General features: G+C 39.4%; 1 protein-coding gene across 7 annotated transcripts in view; it reads left to right on the top strand.

Moving 5' to 3' along the window:
• The window catches only part of EPHA7 (EPH receptor A7), a 184658-nt gene that overhangs the window by 129764 nt on the left and 32317 nt on the right, over positions 1–22577 (top strand). For 4 of the 7 annotated variants that reach the window (XM_083177036.1, XM_083177037.1, XM_083177031.1 and 1 more), the window contains exons 6-9: positions 12092–12216; positions 17534–17702; positions 17942–18050; positions 20460–20515. In XM_083177036.1, the coding sequence (XP_083033162.1) occupies positions 12092–12216; positions 17534–17702; positions 17942–18050; positions 20460–20515 (459 nt within the window). Of the gene's footprint in view, positions 1–12091; positions 12217–17533; positions 17703–17941; positions 18051–20450; positions 20516–22577 lie in introns of all 7 variants that reach the window. The other 3 variants (XM_083177030.1, XM_083177035.1, XM_083177033.1) reach the window with 1 other exon arrangement.

Consider the following 22577-nt stretch of genomic DNA (forward strand, 5'->3'; position numbering starts at 1 on the left):
GGCTATAGGGGGGGGCAGCCTGTGCTGCCTGGGTCCAGGGGAGCCCCCTCCCCTCCACATATGTTCTGGGGCATCCAGGGAGACTTTAATCTCCCTGGATGCCACCGCCCCACGGCTCCCTGTCAGCTCCCTGCCGCGGACGCTTGTCCGCTGCAGGGGTTAAGACTCGCCGCGAGTGGCGGCGAGTCTTAAATACATTGAATAGTGGGAGCAGGAGGCTCCGGAACACAGAGAGTGCATGGCGAGAGAAAAAATCTCTCGCCATGCACAGAGAATTTTTTTCATTGAATACTGCCCTGTCACATAGTTACAGGCAAACTGTGGCAAAAGATGTAAGGATGGCTGTGACTGTGTCCAATTCAGTACTATTCACACATTTATGTTCTTTCTATGGTAATGTAGAAATATTAGTAGGTTTAACTAGCTATGTTTTTTTTCTGTAGTGTATGTGTGAAAGTAGTAATTATCTTTGAAAGATTTCTAAGAGTACAGGAAAATAACAATGAGAAGGCCACTAGGAATAAAATATGTCTAGCTTTGGGAAACATTAACAAACTGCAGAGCCCGTGGGTTCAAATCTGCAGTTCAGAAGCTGGTGGCATGAATTTGCCTCATGACAAATGGCATACAAATGCAACATCAGCCAACAATCCGTGTCTGCTCACCTTCTTCCACCTCCGTAAATTGGATTAGAAAGGTATATTTGCCGTTTTCTCTGTAATATTAGACAAGCCATAATAGATAAGTGTATTTTTTTATTATTGTTTGTGAGGCTTTGCTATCAGTACAGAATGTTTGCAAATATTCAAATTTGTGCCAGATATGTCAAAGCTCATTGCAGGAGAAATATTGGCAAAAGCATTGGGACTCCGTTTTAGCACTTTTATATACAATGTGACATAATATGCGATCTGATTAATACCAATGTTGACAGTTACAGATACAGTGGACATTGAGCTGACAACTATGTTTGTAATAGTCAAGCGAATCATCTAATGATTTTAAAACGGCATGCCGTCATTTAACAACATGAGTCTGCTAGCTGGCTGTACCAGTGTGCTTTTAGCCACATTGATTACATTGCTCAGATTTGGTTTTAGTTTTCTGTTATATAGATGATGCTTGTAAGCTAAAGGCCTCCAGAGTTAATGTGAGGTACTCAAGTATGGTAGTTATCAATAGACAAAGGCACATGTAATGTATATATTTTCTGCATAACAAACTTTGAAGCTTAAAAAAAAATATTACATGTACATATAGGAATTTACAACATTATAGGCCAATCTAGTTTATTTTCCACAATTTCCGGGAGTAGTGATGCTGTAACACTATTAGCCACTATATGGCAAAGGATAGAAGTTTAGTCACAGTTGCTTAAAATCATTTGCATGGATACTTTGGTGCTGAGCAGGTGCATCTCAGCATGTCGGTCTAGCTAGATATATTCAGCAGTACACGCTAGGTAGACATTCCAGGATGGCATTCACCGTAAGTTTCTTCAACTGAGTAATGATGTCATGTATTTAAAATTTCAAAGCTCCTATTCAATAAATTTCAAGTGTCCAGGGAATAAGAATGGATAGTGATATTTCCACCCTCTATAAAAAATGACAACTGTAAATTAATAAATTATAGGGACAATTCCATTGGCATACATTTCCAAGGAGAAAGCAACAGTAAAGGACTGTCCCTTATAAGTGGATACTGTAGTCATCTGTAGTGTATTGTACTTTGTTATATTTATTTAAGGGGGATTTACCAAAGTGTGCTTTTCCATGCACTTTGGTTTGTAAGATGAATTTTTAAAGGACAAATCACAAATTAAAAACTGTACATAAAAGCTGATGATCGAAATTAGCTAATCTGAAATCACAATCTCAAGTTTTACTAATGGGATGTCTATATATTGGGCAGTGGTAGAACGAACTACATGGCAATCCACCTCATATTGCTCAATGATAATAACCTATGGTTGTCATAAGTGAGAGAGCTCAAATAATGTACTGTCAAAACATAAAACAGAATAATCAGATTAAAGGGGTGTACACGTGGTGCGATGTACTTTCTATTCGATCCCAATCGAATCACGCAACACACGAGCACATTCCATTTATATAGTACAGATCTGTACTTTACAGTCTTGCCTGAACAGTCTATTTTTCTATGTTTTCGATGCCGCAGGATGGGATCCAACCAAAATCGAATGTGTTTGATTTCGATTAGATTTTGCTTAATTAAAAATCGAATAGAAAAAAAGTCTGTATGGAACCGTTTGTTGCCCTATTAGAAATACAGACCCATCCCCTACATTCCTTAAGAGTCTAGCCTTCCCGGCTTCAGACTTTGAGCCAGATATATTCAGCCTTGGTTGGTTGGCTATTACTTCGATGGGTTTACAGGAGCTTAATTGAGTTTGTGTTGAGTCTTTCTTGAGTGGTCCGTTTGGTTACTAAAAATGAATAGGGTGACAAAATGTAATTTTAACTAATGGGGCCAATATTTTTTAATCATTGAGATCCTTTACTATGTGAATTGTTTTATTATTCGGGTTTTACTAAATATAATTTTAGTTCTTATTTTATAGGCAGACAGCATTGTACAGGGCACATATGAAAAATGTCAGTCACTCTAGACAGCATATCTATCCATATTTCCTTGTTAATCTTTGTGGGGGAAATGACTGTATTCTGATAATTCAAGTACAGTATTAATTTACTTAAGGTAGATAACATTCATTTATATTCATCATTAGGAGTTTTACTTTTGTATAACATGACAACATGGTATACTATAGTGCCTCCATTTTATATTGTGCCACATTAGTGTACCAGTTCTTATTCAGTGGGGTAACTATCTAAATTGCGCCCCCCTCCCGAAAATTTAGGAACCCCCCCAATAAAGTTAGCACGCCACCCATGCCCCCCCTGTCCCTGGTGCCTTACCCTCCACTCGCTGTGCTTCGGTGCCAGGGAGTCAGGGACCCGCAGATTTAGTCTGCGCAGCGGTCCCGGCTCCCGGCTCCCCTACTGGCATCTGCTGGTATGAAAACGGACTATTACAAAATGTCCGCCCCCATACAGCAGACAGAACTGTCTGCTGTATGGGGGCAGACATTTTATGATGGTCCATTTTCATTTCAGCAAAAGCCTGGAGGGGAGCCGGGACCGTTGCGCAGACAAGTAAATCTGCGGGTCCCGGCCGCAGCACAGCGGCATTACAATAGCCCCGCAGACCCCCGGCGCCCGCACCTACACAGCACCTCCCCGCTACCGCGGGGTCTGCGGGGCTATTGTTACGCCACTGCTCTTATTATGTAACATTATAGTGCCCTCTACATTAAAATGAGCAAACACATTATAGTACCCTCCTGTACAAAACACCATATGCAGTCCTTTTACATACAATAAATCTTGCGATCTCAGGCTCCAATCCAATATGCACAGGACCACACTTTAGATCTGAATCAGACAAAACACATGCGATTTGCCACTTTTTACCTGATTTCTCGGTCTGTTGCAAATCGTGTAAAAGGGCCCAAATGACACTAGTGTATGGCCACCTTAAGTCTAATCTAGGTATTTTGTATGTCTTCCTTTTAACCCTTGAGGGCCAGCATCTCTCTTAGAGATGCACAAAATATTTGCTAAAAATATCAGCATCGCTCACATTTGTTATATAAATTCAAATATAAGCTTTTTTGTTTTGTTTTTACACTATTTTTTATTTCCTAAGGTAAACATTACATATCTGTCTGTCTGTATCTCTATATATCAGTATATATATATATATATATATATATATATATATATATATATATATATATATATATATATATATAGATATATAGATATATATATATATATATATATATATATATATATATATATATATAGATATATATATATATCTATATATATATATATAGATATATATATATATCTATATATATATATATATATATATATATATATCTGTATCTATATCTATCTATATATGTGTGTGTGTGTGTGTGTATTTTGTGTCAGATGCAGGGGGTTGGAGGAGAAGTGAAAGCCCAGCGTGCTACATTTCTCCTCTACTGCTCAGGGAAATACTGTCAGTAGGGCAAACTAGAGGACATATTGGCTAATTGTAATTGGTTATAAATGACAAATCATTCCCATGTTTGTCGTTTTTATGCATGTGTGATTCAAGGAATGACTGATAGTCCTTAACGCAGTGGAACGTACAGTATATATCTTATTTTGCTGTTTGGCCACAGCTCCCTTCATATAGTGTGTGCTGTACTCATTGTTGATCCTCCTGTTTCTTTGTAATTGGACACCACTCCTATGTGTGTGCCTGATCCTTTATCATATTAAGAATTATACCATATTTTTAACTAAGATCATAGTTTTAACAGGGTTGCGTTTAGTCTGTTGTGCTGTTAAATACAGGATTGTGGCAAGATTTTCACATTTGCAGCCGCTAGATACTGATCTAATTTACTTTTAAAGTTTTTCATTATCACAAGCACAAGTACAAACTGACACACTGGTAATTCAATCAGTTAACTGGTGACTGTATGCCTGACAGCTGTTTGACCATACAGTAGACTTCCCTTTTATATTGAGTTTCATGCTTGGTGGTTTTCATGTCATACAGAAGTGGTTTGTTAAATAGCAGGATTGATTCCATAACATATAGACATTACTTTACAGCTCTCTACAATACAAATACGTCAGGGCTATTGAACCAAGTTGATTAGTGGAATGTGATCCTGAAAACAGATAACTAGCAATGCCCTATCAGTATAACAGATAGAACTGTTCTCTTGCTACTTAAGCGCACAGTATTCAATTACATATTCTGCTACAGTGCATGAAATATCTTTTTTATTAATTCAAGTTGCATAATTTAATGGTTCAAGCTAAGCTACTTATTTGACATCACAGGGAAGAGATGAAAGAGTTAGCAAAGTATTGTTATATTTTCTAAAACTTTGGTTTATTTATATTCCATTAACAGATGTGTTACTTCATATTTTACTCTATTACTAAAGGTCCATACACACTGGATGAGGATGCCCAGTCTGTATGGACAGTGATGATGGGGAAAATCGCTGGGCTGAAAATCACTCAGTTCATACACTTAGCATTTTTTTTTTCTTTTAGCCCATTTTAGCATTTTTTTTTTTCCAGGGGTGGACGACTTTCCATAGAAGGACACTATAGAAAGCTGTCCACCTCGTCACTTATCTGCTGGTAAAACCAGAAGATAAGCGGTGGCCACTGGCGACTACGGGGGAGCGCACATCAGCACTCATCGCTGGCCCTTACACACTGGGCGGCTTTTAAGCTGAAGGCAGGCCAAACAACAAAACTAAGCTGCTTTCAGCTCAAAATCGCCCACTGTGTATGGGCCTTAACATTACATACATAACTTCGGTACTTGTGTAGTTTCACGGCGCCAGTAAATCACATTCGATATCGCATATGATTTGCATGCGATTCGATGTGCGATGCGATTTATTACCTGTTCATACCCCCACTATCCACTGTGGCATGGAGTTGATTTTATATAGTGTGGCGAGCGCAGCGAGCCACCGAGCCCGAAGCGTGGTGAGCGTAGCGAGCCCCGTAAGTGGACATGGATTACTTGACATGTATTTCACGGCCGCTCAATACGCTTTGGGCTCAGTGAATACATGTCAAGTGATCAGTGTCCCCTTGCGGGGCTCGCCACCCTTCGGGCTCGCTGCGCTGGCCACACTATATAACATCAACTCCATGCTGTAGTGGATAGTGGGGGTATGAACAGGTCATAAATCGCATCGCACATCGAATCGCATGCAAATCACATGTGATTTACTGGCGCCGTGAAACTACACAAGTACCATAACTTTTAAAGAGGTGACTGTTTAAGCCATCATTTATACTTCCCAGCATGGATGAATATTGGTAAAACAAAACAGACAAAAAAAAAATCAAGTATATTAAAGCTGATCCCAAAGATGTTAATATTTGTTTTGCTCTATTTGTAAATAAACTACTGATACAATAAGTGAATCTTTTTTGCTTTTATAAATGTTAAAATCCTTTGTACTGTACATTTCCTAATAGCAGTTTGTCCTCACACTGATATGTACATACTGTCACTACTTTCTACATTAAAATATTTTATTGAACACCTGCTGGCCAGCTAATACCCCTGCATGGACCCATTTAATTCTTAGCAAGGTTTCTTGCCAATGAAGCTTACGGCAGAGCACATGAGCTTAAACGCACAGGACAAAGTGATAAATGAGCTTTTTTCTCCATGAATTTTATGGAACCCAGCTGTGTTGAAGTACATTGCTCTTTTTGTGTCCTTAAAGATGCAGTCTCACTTATTATCTTGCTACTTAGCAAGTTGCTATTTAGTTCAGAAAGGACTGCAAGAAATATTGCAAGATTCATAGATATCTGCCAATAAAATACAGTTATGCAGCAACCTATAGCAACCAGTTGGCATTCATTGTTTAACTATAATTAGATCAATCAAATTGGTTATTGGTTGATTTGGACGACTGCACATTTCCACTTTTGCTCTGTTACAAAATAACTTATGCAGTTAAGATCCTGGTGGACAGTTTGCTAAAAAGTATAGCTAGTAGCGTAATAAAGAAGTACCATATATACTCGAGTATAAGCCAAAAGTTCCTTTTGTAGAACATTTTTTATGCTGAAAAAGCCCCCTCGGCTTAAACTCGAGTGAGGGTCCCACTTGAGTCTATGGCATGTATTCAATGCCGCAGCGAGCGGCCGGCGAGGGGGTTAAACAGCGAGGATTGCTGAAAACCAGCGATCCTCGCTGTTTAACCCCCGCGCCGGCCGCTCGCACTATTCAACCTGCTGGGGAAATCCTCGCCGTCACAGGACGGCGAGATTTCCCCAAAACAGCGAGACCCGCGACTGCTGCAGAAAACTCGCAGTTTTTAGCTGCGGGTCTCGCTGCTTTTGGAGCCGCATCCGCCAATTCCCCCTCGCTCAAAAAACGGAGCGAGGGGGAATTGGCGGATGCGGAGGCTGTGTTGAATGCTGTCAGGGTGAGGGGTGACAGCGAGCAGGAAGCCCTGCTCGCTGTCACCACTCGCAAACAGCATTGAATACATACCAATAAGTTTTCCCAGTTTTTTGTTGTAAAATTAGGTGCCTCGGCACCTAAGTATACACGGGTATATACGGTAAATGCAGCAAAATTGATTTTGAATTCTCTTAAAGCAGGGGTTCCCAAACTGTGTGCTGCGGCTCCCTGGAGTGCCTCAGGACACTTGCAGGGGTGCCACGGTTTGGTGGTCCTGGACAATTCAAATTATTTATGGTCATTTATTTATGGACAAAACCAATGCTGGTGGCTGCCAATCATAAAATATGCATACAAACAGAAGCAAATCCTGCCCTTTACCACATAAAAGAACATCTGGATCAAATATAAACACAATCTAATTAAATTAATATTTTTTCTACATTTTTGGGGGGGCCTAGGGGTACCATAAAAAAATTCTGATACTCTAGGGAGCCATGATTCAAAAAAGATTGGAAACCCCTGTCTTAAGGTAGTGCTGAACTACAATGCTTAACTAATTGTTGGATGTTTCCAATAAAATAAAAAATAGTTGCCAAACCAACCAAAATGAAATGCTTTCTACTGTACTAATTAAAGACAATCAGCCACTGACTATAAAAAAGATGACCTATACTTTCCCCACTGACTATTGAAGCTGCAGTCTACATAAGCTGTGGACTATATAAGGCTCAAAAACTCACTCCCTTGGGGCTCAATCTCACCTGAGATGGTTTCTAGATGCCACCAGTGGGCTGCAAGTCAAACTTACAGGTCTACTTAAATGGAGTTCTTATTTTGGAACTGCAGACAGCAATACCCCAAGCAGGGAAGAGGAACTGCTTGAGTGTTTTCAAAGATAGTGGGTGATAGAAAGAACACTATTACAGTACATAGCCGCTGTCCATGCCTGATTACAGGCACAAATAAGGTTATTGTAACAAATAGTATATTTCTATTCCGGCTTGTATGGCTTTACTAGCTTTTTTTTTTTTTTTTTATAAAACTTAATTTAGGCCGCAGTAAATTACCATAGCTAAAGGATCCCCCTGGACTGTCCAATCATTCCAAACAAGTCGATGAATATCAAGTATTATGCTTGGCCCTATAACACAACGCAAAATCCCCACTAACCAGCCCTTGGGGACTTGTTTTTTCTGCGATAATACATGGGTCTGAGAACTTACCCGTTATCTCATTAGTTTAATCAGCCTAAAACAGGTAATTTACTGCATTGTTAACATGGCCATAGGTGCAGATTTTACGTTTTTGCTGGTGGGTGCTCAAGCCAAAAATATAGGGGAGTGGCTTGGTGCGAAAGGGGCGTGGCCACAAAATAATACTGATCTATATTACGCAGTTGTCTTCAATATTCAAATTATGGCAACAGTGCCAAATACATAAATGCCCCCACAGTGCAGGTACATAAATGCCCACACAGTACCTGTGCCAGCGATGAGGGAAGGGGAGTGCAGTGGAACACGGGCAAGTGCGCCGCTGCTGAGCAGGTGAGTGCTCATCAATTTCCGTGGGTGCTCGGGCCCTCATGCACCCAAAGAATCGGCACCGATGAACATGGCTATAATTGTATTTACCACATTGAAAATGGTCACTAGACCATTGGTCAATAAATCATTCTAAAAGTCCATATTTGCCATGTGGTAAATCACCACTGGCAATAGGATGCCCCCCTGTAACTGCTTCTGAAACTTGCTGGTTACAAATCATTTTCTGAAGTTAATACAGTAGATGCTTTCTTTATGAAAAGTGCCGATTATAGTATTTATGCATTTATTGCTACTTTACTCCATGCACAATAAATAGTAACAGTACATGTGCATTTAAATTAAACCAATTACCTGTATTTTTTTTTTTTTTAGATTAGAAGAAAAACAAAGGTACTTGTGTAGTTTCACGGCATGGCGCCGTGCTACTTCCGGGTTTTACGCTCGCCACAAACTATCTAAAATAAACTAACTTAACTCCATGCCAACATGGATAGTTCATAACCCCACTATCCATGTTGGCATGGAGTTGATTTTAGATTTTAGCGCGGCGAGCGTAGGCGAGCGAAGCGAGCCCCGCTGGCGCCATGAAACTACACAAGTACCAAACTACACAAGTAGCGAGCCACTTGTGTTAGGTACTACACAAGTACCAAAACAAATGTTAAAATAATTCTTAGTTGTTTGTGTATGTATGCCATAAGCCTGGAGCTTATGCTAGTGATGCAGAACTGGGTGCATACTCTTCAGCACATGTATATACACTATTTTTACACATGGCTTTCTTTAGAGTTCATTTTTGGATTCATATCCGGGCTCCTTTACAGTCTTGTTAATATTTTAAGATGCTGTCTAATAATAATGATTCTGGTTCTGTTAAAGTGGAAAAATACATCAATTAATAAAATTCAAAGAAATTAAGCAATTGTACTGTAATATAAATTGGGATTTGTGTTTAAAATGGCTAGTACACAAAAATGTGTTGTTTTTTTTTTTTGTGTTTTTACTTGACATATAAGCCCAGCTTATGACAGTGCTATTGAGTCTTATTGGATTTTAAAGTACTTGCGGAACAAAAGGAGGTAATACTAAATCGAAGGTTTTGAGACATAGGGATGCATCTGTAATTCACACCTATTTCTGCTTTCCCTGTAACTGCATTCTGCGGTTTCAAAAACTGATACATCTATGCGAATGCAACGGGACAAGAATTTAAATTAAACATGCAATGGCTTGTGTGTAGCTTATGACCTGCAGTCAAGTGGTGTCCCTGGGTAAATGCATTGATTTTTTTCCACTCTATTACCAGAGATGAGCAATGGTAGAAACAAGGAAAAACGAGATGAAATGAAATCCAAGGAGAGTAATTTACAAGCAATATTGTTATGGCATAACTTATTTTTAAATGATATCATGCCCTAATGTATCTTCATTATAAAAGAGCATGTGCCCAAACAATTTTAATAACATTTGTAGGCACAACTTATACTATTCAATTATTTAAAATACTTTGCTGAAATGCTGGTGTGATATTTCTGTTCATAACCTTTTTAAAAATCAAATCTTAAAAGTATTTTAGTATTTATTACTAGGCACTCAAGGCTTATGGTGGGTACACACGGGGAGATATCCACTATATTGCTATTTGATTTTGCTTATGGAAGCAAGAAATTAGGCAAGAAATTTACCAAGGCAATAAGGGAATTTATTTCAAAAGAGCCACTATAGTCTACTGTCACATCACTGTTGAAGCTTACTTGTAGGTTGCCGATGGGAGCTCTGTGCTGAGCGATCTAGTAAGGAACAGAACACTCAGCACACATTGCTGTGTGCTGAGCGATCTGTTGCTGCTTGTGTTCTCAATAGAGAGAACACTGGTGATGACTAGATTTACACTGCATGCAGTATTAATCTATAGTGACGCGCGCATCGCTATCGCCAGAGGCCATACACACATTTCTAAGCAATCTAGTCAGATCTTAGAAATGGGGCTGTAATCTCCCCGTATGTATGCCCCATAATGCCTGTATAATATCTGTATATTTTTGTTCTGCTGGTCTTAATTCACTATTGAATGATTAATATGTAAAACAGTGTTTACTATAGATTTTTAAGTAGGAAATAATTCTTTACCTAGATTATACCTGCCTATTATCCCAAAATTACTTCAAAATTTCTAGGGGACTCTCCCTATCATTGTGAACATACGGCAGCTCAAATGCAACAGTTTAGGGTGAATTGCATCATAGGAAACTCTCCATGCTTTATGCACAATACTGCGAATAGCACCTCCCTCCTGGTTTTAGATTTTTCGCATATCACAGGGAGCCCAGGTAAAATGTTTACAAGTATGAGTTAGATTGTATAATTATGCTAATATGACTTGCCATAGCTCGTCCTATAACTCTCCATTTATTTCTTCCCATAATTTTAAGATGTAATATCATTTAGATTGAAGTAGAGATGCCAATCCTGTGATCAGGATCGGCAAGATCTTGGGATTTAGGTCAATTTTGCCAGCAATAGTGTGATTTTGGTATTGAAATGCTCAGCTAGATTTAGACATCATTGTACTTGAGGCACAATATTGGTTTCTCTCCTACATTTGAAAAAAAAAAAAAATCTCCAAAACATAAAAAAGGGGTGAGTAATCACAGCGAAAACCCCAGGCAGGAAAGAGGAACTGCACTGGGTTTGAAAGGGGCAGGGTGCTAGATTGTGTGTACACACACACATACTGTGAGTGTGTGTGTGTGCATGCATGCATGCATGCGTGCTGTGTATAGTTTAAGTATCACTTAAGGTGCCCATACACGTTACAATTATTGTATACAATATCGCATCTCGGTTTTGCAATAAGATGAAATGAGATCTAATACAAAATGTATGTGCAGCACATACTTTTTATACTAGATCTCATCAAAACCGAGATGCGATATTGTATACAATAATTGTACCGTGTATGGGCACCTTAAGTGTATTTTTCATATGCTGTCAGTTTGCTCTTTTCATTAGGTGAAGGACTGTATAAGTGCTTGTGGATAAATGGCATTACTACTTGATCATTGGCATGCTTTATTAGAATCAAGGCTCAAACAGAAGGTTTCCTTTGTTGTTTTATTGTTTTCATCTACAATAAATATTTGGTCTGTCAATGAATCACAAGAGATTAATCTGAAAGCCTGCGATTTTTGTCTTAATTAGAATTCATTTGCTTAATTATCAGTATAATCCTGACAATTCCTATTTGCACTTACTCCACCAATGATGCTTTCTGCTGTTTGCACTTTAATTTACATTTCCATTATTGTTTATGAGCATAATAAACCCTTGCTTGAATATTCATTACTATCAGAATTTTATTGTACTTTATGAAAAAGGTGTTTTATTTTGTGTAATTAAATAATTTAAGTCACTGTGAGAGACTAATAAAACGTGTGGTTTTATTTGATACATGTTAAAAAATATACTCTCTTTTTTTCTCTCCTCTTGCCTTGCTTTAGCTCCGTCGCAAGTAAGTGGGGTAATGAAGGAGAGGGTGTTACAGCGCATTGTCGATATATCCTGGCAGGAACCTGAACATCCCAATGGAGTCATCACAGAATATGAAATCAAGTATTATGAGAAAGTAAGAGCCCTTAGCACATAGAATTGCAAATATTTTTTTATTTGTTTTAGTAAACAATACATTTCTTTGTTGTTTTTTTTCCCCTTATTGTTCTTATGTTCTATAATAATACAATGCATGAAAGCAGTGATTTCTTTGTCACATATGTATTATGCGGACTACAAATATAGCGACTCTCCACTTTACTGCATCAGAAAAAGTGTGAACGCACACAGCCATAAGGAATGCATGGAGCGGTTGCCGGGTGTGAATAGTCACAGACAGTGGCGTAGCTACAGGGGTCGCAGCGGTCGCAACTGCGACCGGGCCCCTGAGCCAGGGGGGCCCAACCCCCACCACTGTCAAACCCTCAGCTGCCCGCTCGGCTCAGCAGTATTAGCTTCCTTGGCCCCGGCGGCGCGCTGCAGTGATTGATGCCCTGTGCGGTGCGCTGGCTCTCCCCTCCCCGGCTCCGTTCCCATGAGTGCATTGCGGCGGGCATTGTGTGACGTCATGACGTCACGTGCCGCCAGCCCCGCACCCTGCGCACTCAGCGGACGGATGAGACTCTGCCGTCAATGGCGCAAATCATGTGAGGCAGAGATGGTGCAGTGGCCAGTCGGGGCGCGCACTGAGGGGGGATCTCTGAGTCCAGGAGGACGCAGGTCACGGGTCCCGGTCCGGAGCCGCTGCCTGCCACACAGATCAATCTCCTCCAGAGAGTCTGCAGCATGAGCAAGGTGATGTGTAAATAATTATCACTCAAGCTGAGCTGAGACTATTCAGCATTGTTTCACCTGTCTGTCTGCAGTGCTCATGTCACATGGATTCTTAGTAGTGGGCTGCTGGCATATTAAATAAGTATATTAAATATATTGATTTAATATGCCAGCAGCCCACCATGTGGCATGAGCTTCATCAGGTGCTCGGCCGGGGGGCCGTTGTTGTATGTAGGGGGGCCCCAAGCTGACCTTTCGCACCAGGGCCCATGAACCCTTAGCTACGCCCCTGGTCACAGACCGTCACACCACGTAGCATACCGCCAGGTGTAAGCCCGCGCTTACACATCACGGCAACTTTATGCATGGCTACATCAGGACTTTTCCATTACTTTATTGATTGGCTATGGAAAGCTTAAGGGGCAGATTAAATTAACCACAGTGCTTACCACTTGCTAAATGCCTTGAGCATTTTACAACTACAGAGTTATTAAACAGAGTTATTAAATTAGAAGCCAATTTCTTCACATTATAAGCATTCGATTAATGCTCATTACCTCATAGATCCAGGGTAAAGATCTGTAACTATGGGTTAACGTGCTTACGGTGGCTGCAGTAAAGACTAAGGGCCAGATGTACTAAGCTTCAGAAGTGATAACATGGAGAGTGATAAACAGCCAGCCAATCAACTCCTACCTTTCATTTCACAGACTGTGTTTGAAAAATGTCAGACAGGAGCTGATTGGTTGGTTGTTTATCACTCTCCATTTTATCACTTTTGAAGCTTAGTACATATGGCCCATAAAGACTTACTTTCCTGTTTACAGCTTAGGGTGATGCAAACAGTGATCAGTAGTAAGTGCAGCCTGCAGGGCACTGCTCGTAGTGCTTATTAAGCAACATGGCTGCTTGAATCTGCCCTAATTATGGCAAGTTCTACTGTTCTCTGTTCAACTGATTGTAACTAATGTTGAGACAGTATGACTGGTATGAGTTGGAGTCTAATGACCATAAGGGAAAGCAGTGGTTTACCTGCTCTACCGTGGTGGGATATTAAAATGAAATAGGGAATATTACACGTGAGAGTTCTTGATACCTTACTTAATGGACCATCCTCCTAATACCATATGACACTGCCAATAAAGCATTACTAAATATTAGCACAAACCATAGTCCCAAATCTGCAGACACAGTTATTTTTGTTGTTGTTGTGTTTTAATGTTTTCTCTCCAACAACATATTCCATATCTTGTTGTCATGGCGTCCAGAGGAGATCCTGTCATAGAGAAAGTTCTAAATGTAATATAATGGGGTCATACATCTCAACAGTTCCTGCAGCCAAGAGAGATTTTAAGACTGACCCATATTTGTTTGCATCTATAATGACAACTGTGCGCTTGTCAGACTGTGAAATACACAGGAGCTCACAACACAGTTTAATATAATCTGCTTAATCCAAATACCACAACCCTATGAAAATAGAATACAATTAAGGTAAATTTACTTGAAGTGTGACTTAAATTGATGTAAATTTCAAGATTGTGATAAACGTGGCAGTATGTTAGGCCCTTATTGAAAACAACAGAAATTGTTCTGAGTTGCTTGTGATTGGCAGTTTGTATTAGTGAAGGTCTGTTATGTGTAAAAAATGCTGTATATTTACCATCTTTTTCAAACACAGTTGAATTAAATTGACATCCATTTCATTTAGTCAAAACATTGAACTGTGCCTTCAAACAGACCCTTTAGCAAATAAAGATACCTCAAGAATGTAGGAACTGTACTTACATGAACACTAACAGAATTTACTTAGCGATTATATCTGAAGAAAACATAACAACACGTGAAGAAGCCTTGTATTGAAATTGTTTCCATGGATGTGAGAGCGGGTTTTGTCCTAACTCAGATGTAACTTGCTGTATATACAGTAAATAAAGCTGTCCAGCTTTTGTGGGCTACAAGCAAATGCCGCTTGCAAAGAGGGTAACTTCCTCCAAGCACTATGCACAGATCTCTGAGTAGAGTGATCAGTAGCAGCAGGAGACGATTATAAGACTCATTTGAGGTATGCTTTACTGCACTCTGCAGGAGGGATGGAGGGGTTGATGTCTCTGGGCAGGAAGCATTGCCAATCGATGTGGATGATGAGAATATATTACTACTGGAGTGAAGAAGTGAGGTACCACTAAAATATGTATTACTACTGGGGAGATTTTATACTTCAGTTTATATAAATTAATATTTGCTGCCAGTCATGGAGGGTGGGAGGTCAGTGACGTCTTATTGCTTTTGTGGGTTAAGGGTAATACCATTGGGTTTGGGGTTAATGTTACAGTGGAGACATAATGTGTGCCAATACATTTAGCCTCAATATGCCATGTACTGAGTGATGCCTAGCCTGAGTGAGTCCGCAGTTCCAGGGTAGCACTGCTATCATCGGGTGTCTTTTTTTGCCAAAAATGCATGTGAATATGGTGCACAAGCAGACTCTGCTGATTTAATGATATGCAGCATACTTATATTCTTTGTTTTTCTGCTGCTGTATCTGCATACAAACTGCTACATTACAGCGCTTTCCTGGAAACATATATACACATATTGATGCTAATAAAACACATTTTTAATCGTAAAATGCATAGGATGCCCTAGTTTAGTAAACAGGCACAGTATTGTAGGTGTTACTGGAAGGGCTGACTACAGCAGGGAGGGAGAAGGACACATCTGTAAGGGCACTAATAGAATGTAAGACATTGCCTTAATTGAAAACTTATCCTCAAGGTTTGCAAAAAGGCATTTGCACGAAATACAAGACTTCTGAAACTGCGTCCTTTTTACAGGTCACATGGTTAGTTTGGTCTTAACGCGCTATGCCATGTTTTATAAAAAGTAAACACACTGTATCATAAGAGTTTCCCAACAAAGGTCAAGTACCGTAACAGGGGGAATATTTGGGATTGTTTTGCAGCCATATGACCTTGCCAACCTACAAAGTCCATGTATCCTCCAGAGAAGGAAGTGTGTTAGGGGGGAGAGTGTTTGGCTTCCGAGAGTCTCTAGTTTCTACTGCCTTTCAATATGGTTTTGGTTTCTTTGTTTTAGAGCACGTTTCTATAGCTTATTGTATTAGCAATTATTTTGCTCTCTGTAATCTGTATAAGTGTTGCTTCAACACTTTTGTTTGTTCAATATAAATAAGTATATGGTCACATTTCGAACTTGCATGTCCTGGTTCACATTGTTTTTTGTTCATTTATAAGGTAAATCATCTTACCTGATCTCTTTTTCCCTCTTCCATGATTAATGTAATAGCTATATATTTCATAGTTATCTTATAGAAATCCACTCTATAACACAAACTTCTCAAAATACCCCTTTCCTACCTCACAAACCATATAATTTGTTCCAAGCCTAGGTTTCACACCCAGCATGCTGCCTGCCATCCAGTAAGCTCTCTAATGATAGAGACCCTCATTACATGTTCTGGTAGAATCTTCTGGTTTCTTTGGCACCTGCTGTGTCCATCACATGAAATTAATCACAATTACCACAGCATCACAAGCTTTCTGCCTACTTGTGTCATTTTTCCTCAGGCCTCCTCTCCTCTTCATTCTTTCACTAGCATTCTGCCTTTTACCTTGAAATCCTCTTTAGGTTACCTCATTTCTAAGTAGGTGCTGTTTTACTCTGGTGAGTATCTATTCACTGTGGAAAAAAAACCTAACACATAAACTATATTTTTCATTTCAGAAGTACTGTATGGTCAAGTAAAAATGATAATCTAATTGAATACATATACAGTACAATTGTATGAACATTTACCTATATTCAATGTACATTTCCATGCTTATCATCCTTATTCCTTTTACTTAATAATGCTGTAAAATTGAGGTATCATATTTTGTTTGGCTTACAAAATATTATTAAGATGTTTACACAAATTAAATTAACCACTATCTAGAATCATGACATACAGTACTGCAGCGGTTCTCAAACTGTGGGTCCTGACCCTAAGTGGGTCCCAACCTTCTCTTCATTGGGTCACGACTACGTGTTGCAGACCATCAGGCTGATGATGACTTTTCTAATCTCGGTCAGTGATTCAAGGAGTCTGAAATGTTGAATTGTCTGTTATTTTAGACTCCTCCCATCATTTTGTGCCTCCACAATGCTGTCATGTATGTGCAGTCTGTTAACTACACATGTGATGTGATGACCTTCTGCAGTAACTTGCTGGGGTCTTGTAATTATTTTTGTTGTCTGATGGGGTCCTAAGCAAAATAGTTTGAGGACCCCTGCAGTACTGTATATTTATTTATTTATTTACAGCTTCTTATATAGCGCAGATAACATACTGCTTACTGCGCTTAGTCCTACAACAATCCCACATCTCCTTACTGACTCCTGCTATCCCTTGAATCATATCCTATGTACAGTAAACTGTTGCATGCAAATTTCCAAGTTGTGTTGCCATCTGTTGCATCTCTACCCTGATCAACAAATACATATTTTGATGGTCATGAAGGACTTGCTCAGTCTGGTTACTGATGCTATAAGCTGCAGTTGCTAACAGTTTGTGTAAGTAGTTGAAGCATATCACAGATATACTTTGTGTCTTTTAGGATCAAAGAGAACGCACATATTCTACATTGAAAACAAAATTAACATCTGCTTCAATCAATAACCTTCGGCCTGGAACAGTGTATGTGTTTCAGATTCGAGCGTTCACTGCTGCTGGCTATGGAATGTACAGTCCTAGACTTGATGTTACCACATTGGAGGAGGCTACTGGTAACTCTCTTTTTTTCTAGAAGTATTATATACATTGGAAGCTAAAAGATTAATAAAAATAAATATCTTAGCCTTGAACATCTGTAAATACATAGTTATAGGTACTATGTACTGTACATATTATGTGCTATGTAAATATTATCAATGTATACTTCTGTAGGATATGTGGACTTTTGCTAGAAAATATTTATTTCAATTACTCATTTAATTATTTTGTATCATTAATGTATCTTTTGCAGCAACTGCTGTATCCAGTGAACAGAATCCAGTCATTATAATTGCGGTTGTTGCAGTGGCAGGCACTATAATTTTGGTGTTCATGGTTTTTGGTTTCATCATTGGAAGAAGGTATATATGTGTATTTAAGCAAAACATTGCCACTTAAAAATTAAACATGATGTTTTTATGACTAATCAGAGCTGTCTGTGCTACTAGGGACGTTAATTGATGTAGTTGTATGTATAATTTTCCGTTCTGAGGATAGTATTGCACTACAGTCACAGATTTGTAGCAGCCACTGCTTTGGAAGAAGGATAAAGGGATGCATAGCTTAATACCTATATTTCAGTTTTTTTTTTAGGGATTCAAAACATCAAGGGTGATATTCTATGCTATGCGGTAAAATCCGCATGTTTTTTATCGCACCAAATTGCACTTTTGAAAATTGCAAGATTGGCCCGTTTTTCGCATATTTAATGAGATGCGAAAAACGGGCCAAATAGTGCGAATAGGTGCGATTTGGTGCGATTTCTTTAGTCCTGAAAAAAAAACAGCGTGGGGTCCCCCACCAGAGCATAACCAAAACTCATTGAGCCGGTGCTGGTGACATAAAATCAGGGTCCCCGACAAATAGGGGTCCCCTTGATTTAATGAAACCAGCACCAGGCTCAAGGTCCGGCGCTGGTTCCCGAAATACGGGGGACAAAATGACTAGGGGTCCCCCGTATTTTAAGAACCAGCACCAGACCCAACCAGCCAGCAGGGTAATGCCACAGCCGGGGGACACTTATTATATAAGGTCCCGCGGGCAAAGCATTATCCCCCTGGCTGGTCAGCATGGGCAGGGGTCCTGGGGAAGTGGGGACCCCCCCAATGAAGGGGTCCCCCCCTCCAGGACTTACCAGCCCATGCTGAAAGTCCGGGGCTGTCCCCGATGCCCCTGGGCGGTGGGCATCGGGCTGATGCAAAGTGTAAAAAAAAGATTAAAAACTATTGTTTTCTACTGTAGAACTATGAGTCCCAGCAAGTCTACCCCGCATGCTGGGACTTGGAGAACCACAAGTCCCAGCATGCGGGGCATTAAAGGGCCCGCTGGCACTTGTAGTTCTACAGTACAAAAAATAGTTAAATAAAACACACTGACACCCTGAAAAATAAAAGTTTAATACATACATAACACACACACTGATACTTACCTACCTTGAGCCCGTAGGTCGGTCCCTGGATCCTGGGTCCGGTGCTCCTGGACAGAAGAGTCCGGTTCCGGGGCCTTGGTCCTGGTTCCGGGGCTGGTCTGGGGTCCTGGGCTCCAGGGCTGATGTCTCCGGGGGGTCCAGGATCCGAAGTAGTCCAAAAGGGGTTCCTAAGGAAGGAAATCCTACTCACCTGGTCCCCGGCGACGACCTAGGCATCCTCTCCGGCAGACCCGCTGCTCCCGGCTGGTACCCGCTCACGGACTGGAGAGGCGCAGAGATGTTTCATCTTCCGCGCCTTCCCTCAGAATGATTCTATTGGCCGCCTAGCGGCCAATCAGGAGCCTAGAAAGTCTGACATCGAATGCCGACTGTTTCGATGCCGGATAGTCTGGATCCCGACTAAAAGGGGCTACTCTTCCTTTTTGGGTTTCACGACCCCCATAGTGGGAGAATAGATCTTGTGGTAAGTGAAGCAAGCCACTTTGCGCTTGTCAGAGCATTGGCAGTCCGGATTCCGATGTCTTGATTCTGACCGTCAGAATATCGATTGTTGGACTGCCATATCACTCCCATTGTGGATACCATTATTGTGGTCAACTCATGTAAACAGCTTGTTGAGCTGTGGTAACTGGAGACTCTGTTCTAATATTTGGATTGATGCATACTTGTATGCAATTAGGCCACACTTTAGCCTGCATTGCATGCATGGGAAAAATGTGTATATTTGCAGCTCTGTCGGCGGACTGACCCAACACTTGTTTTCAAAGTTGTCATCAATGCCAGTGTGATATTGCACCAATTCTACCTTTGGTACATAAAGATCCATCTAACAGCAGGTATAATTACACATATGCACGATTACTTGGCCTACAAGACCCCTCATTTAACTTAGAATACTTGAGAACAACCCATTATACGCCAGTTATTCACCTTCATTAGCAAGTAGAGATGCACTTGGTTTGCATATGACCCTTTATCACCCCTAGTTGCGGTACTTGGTTCCAGAGCAGAAACAAAATGTGAATGCAAATGGTCTTTCAGTCATCTCTGCATCAAACCTATTTTCTCTGTAGTTCTTGTAAAAAGCACATTGTCATTTTGAGTCCTGCTTTTTTCAGATGTTTTCTTTCAGCACATTGCTGTATTTATATTTCTTTAGCTTTTTTATCTTACTTATATATTTCATTTTAGATTTGTACTGCTTTAATCACAAGGCAGTAATCAGTCAAATGTGTTTAGAGACTTTTTCTTGTTACATGTATATGTTTTATAGATTTCATCTTTAGAAAATGTATATAAAGTCCTTCTTTTGTTTTTGTTTTTTCCATTTTATGCTTCATAGGCATTGCGGCTACAGCAAAGCTGACCAGGAAGGCGATGAAGAACTGTACTTTCATTGTAAGTGTTTTGTTTCCTTCATTTCAGGGAAGCTTTCTATATTAACTTTTTAAATTAATTGTAATTAACCTCGTCTCTGGTTAGTTGTCTACAGGACTTTGAGATTCATAGGGGAACCTGATTCCACTTGGCACATGTGTTTATTGTATAACAAGCAGTCATATTGTTCACCCCTATAATTATCATTTTCACACCATTTCAGAGACCTCCCATGAGACTCAGTAATTTGAAGTTCAGTGGTCAAGTTGCTGTGATCTTTGCCCACGGCTGTGTTTTATACATTCTCTTGTCAATCATAATGGGATGAAATCATTACACATATCCTGAAAGTGGAGCTGTTTATTCAAGCACCATTTATAATTACAGGAAATCATTTATCTACAAAACGATTGTAGAATTCTATGATTTAACTGTACCACATCCATATAGAGGTCCACAAAAAAAAAACGCAGTGCGTAACTTTTGAATATATAATGCCTATTCCCATCTACATATGAGCAAAATTGCTTTCTCTTGGCCCAGTTCTTTATTTTAGTTTTAATGCGGATTGCTATGTGACAATTGACAAATATCCCAGAAAGATGAAGCAATTATAAATAAGAGCAATGACAATATATGCGAGCATCAGTCTTCCAGGACAAAATGAGGACATGGAAATTAGATGAAGAACACAATTCATTTATATTTATGACGGAATTAAAAAAGTGCTGATACAGTAGGCTACTACTGCCATGTTTTTTTTTTTTTTTTTTTTTTTTTTTTTAATGCTGGGCAAGATTCTCAACGTAATGTCCCTACTTATTTTTGCATCCTTATATTTACTTTATAAACTGTATATAACTTATTGAAACCTATAGGAAGTGTTTTTTATTGAAATAGCACTGATAACATATTTGTAGAACTTGATAATGGTATTAAAGAATTAGTCCACTTCATGCGCTTTTTTTTTCTTCTCTATTTTTTTTTTTTTTTATCTAAAATACTACTGGTTGTATGATGATTTTAGTCTTCTTACATTTTTTATTTATATTCAATTTTGCTGTTACTACAATTAGTGTTGTTATGCTAGTGTACCCTAGCTTTTATATTAACCCTTTGAGTGCCAAGTGAATTTGACAAAATAGGTGTGAAAATTGGCAAACAATCATTTTATTCATCACATTGACCTGTAATGTTACCTTATATAGGAAATATAATCTTTTTTATTTGAATTTATATAACAAATATGAGGGACGCTGGCATATTTGTCAAATACTGTATATTGAACATCTCTCACAGATGCTGGCACTCAGAGGGTTAAATACATCCTTTTTAATACCTTATGCATTCAGAAATACAGGAATTACAGCTTTAAGCAGAGTATTCTTGGAAAAAGACTGCATTTTATTTTTTGCTGAACCAGTTTGTCAGCATGTATTGAAAAGAAGGTTTGTGATTAATTTAATCTGACTGCATCAGCAGCAACAGAACACAGTAGTCACCAGCTATTTACAGTCGGTCGTGTTTTATTGTTCTTTTGTTTAAAGCAAATTTTCAGTAGTATGAATGCCTTTTTATTGATTTTTTTTTTCCCACTCATGGAAAAAAAAAAGCATTAAACTTTGGTTAGTGAACTCCTACCATTCTGAACCTTATTTTTCCATGCACTTCAATCTTTCATTGAATCGCGCTCCTTAAAAAACAATAGCTGTGTTTACTAAAGCAATTGCAATTTACATTTTTATTTCCTCCTATGGTTTCCTACCAACAATGCCTTGAGATCCCAGCCAACACTATTTCATGTTGGTATGCCAGAGTAGCTCTCTCCTGTCAAAATGTTTTATGACAGCTTGAATAAAGAACCATCAGAGACCCGTTTGAGATGCACGAGGTTACTTGGAATCCGGGCCGCTTATCATAGAAAATGAGTGTGTAGCTCATTCTCCATCTGCCTGCCTGAAATCACAGTGTAGGAGGTTAACCTATTGTTTCCGATGCCCTCTCTTACCCATTCATGTATTTCAAACACACTTACTATAGATAAGAGTCTAGTGGTGATAACATTAAAATAAATACCAGAATA

Source organism: Crinia signifera, chromosome 3, assembly GCF_055691185.1.
Source record: "Crinia signifera chromosome 3, ASM5569118v1, whole genome shotgun sequence".
Classification (NCBI taxonomy): domain Eukaryota; kingdom Metazoa; phylum Chordata; class Amphibia; order Anura; family Myobatrachidae; genus Crinia; species Crinia signifera.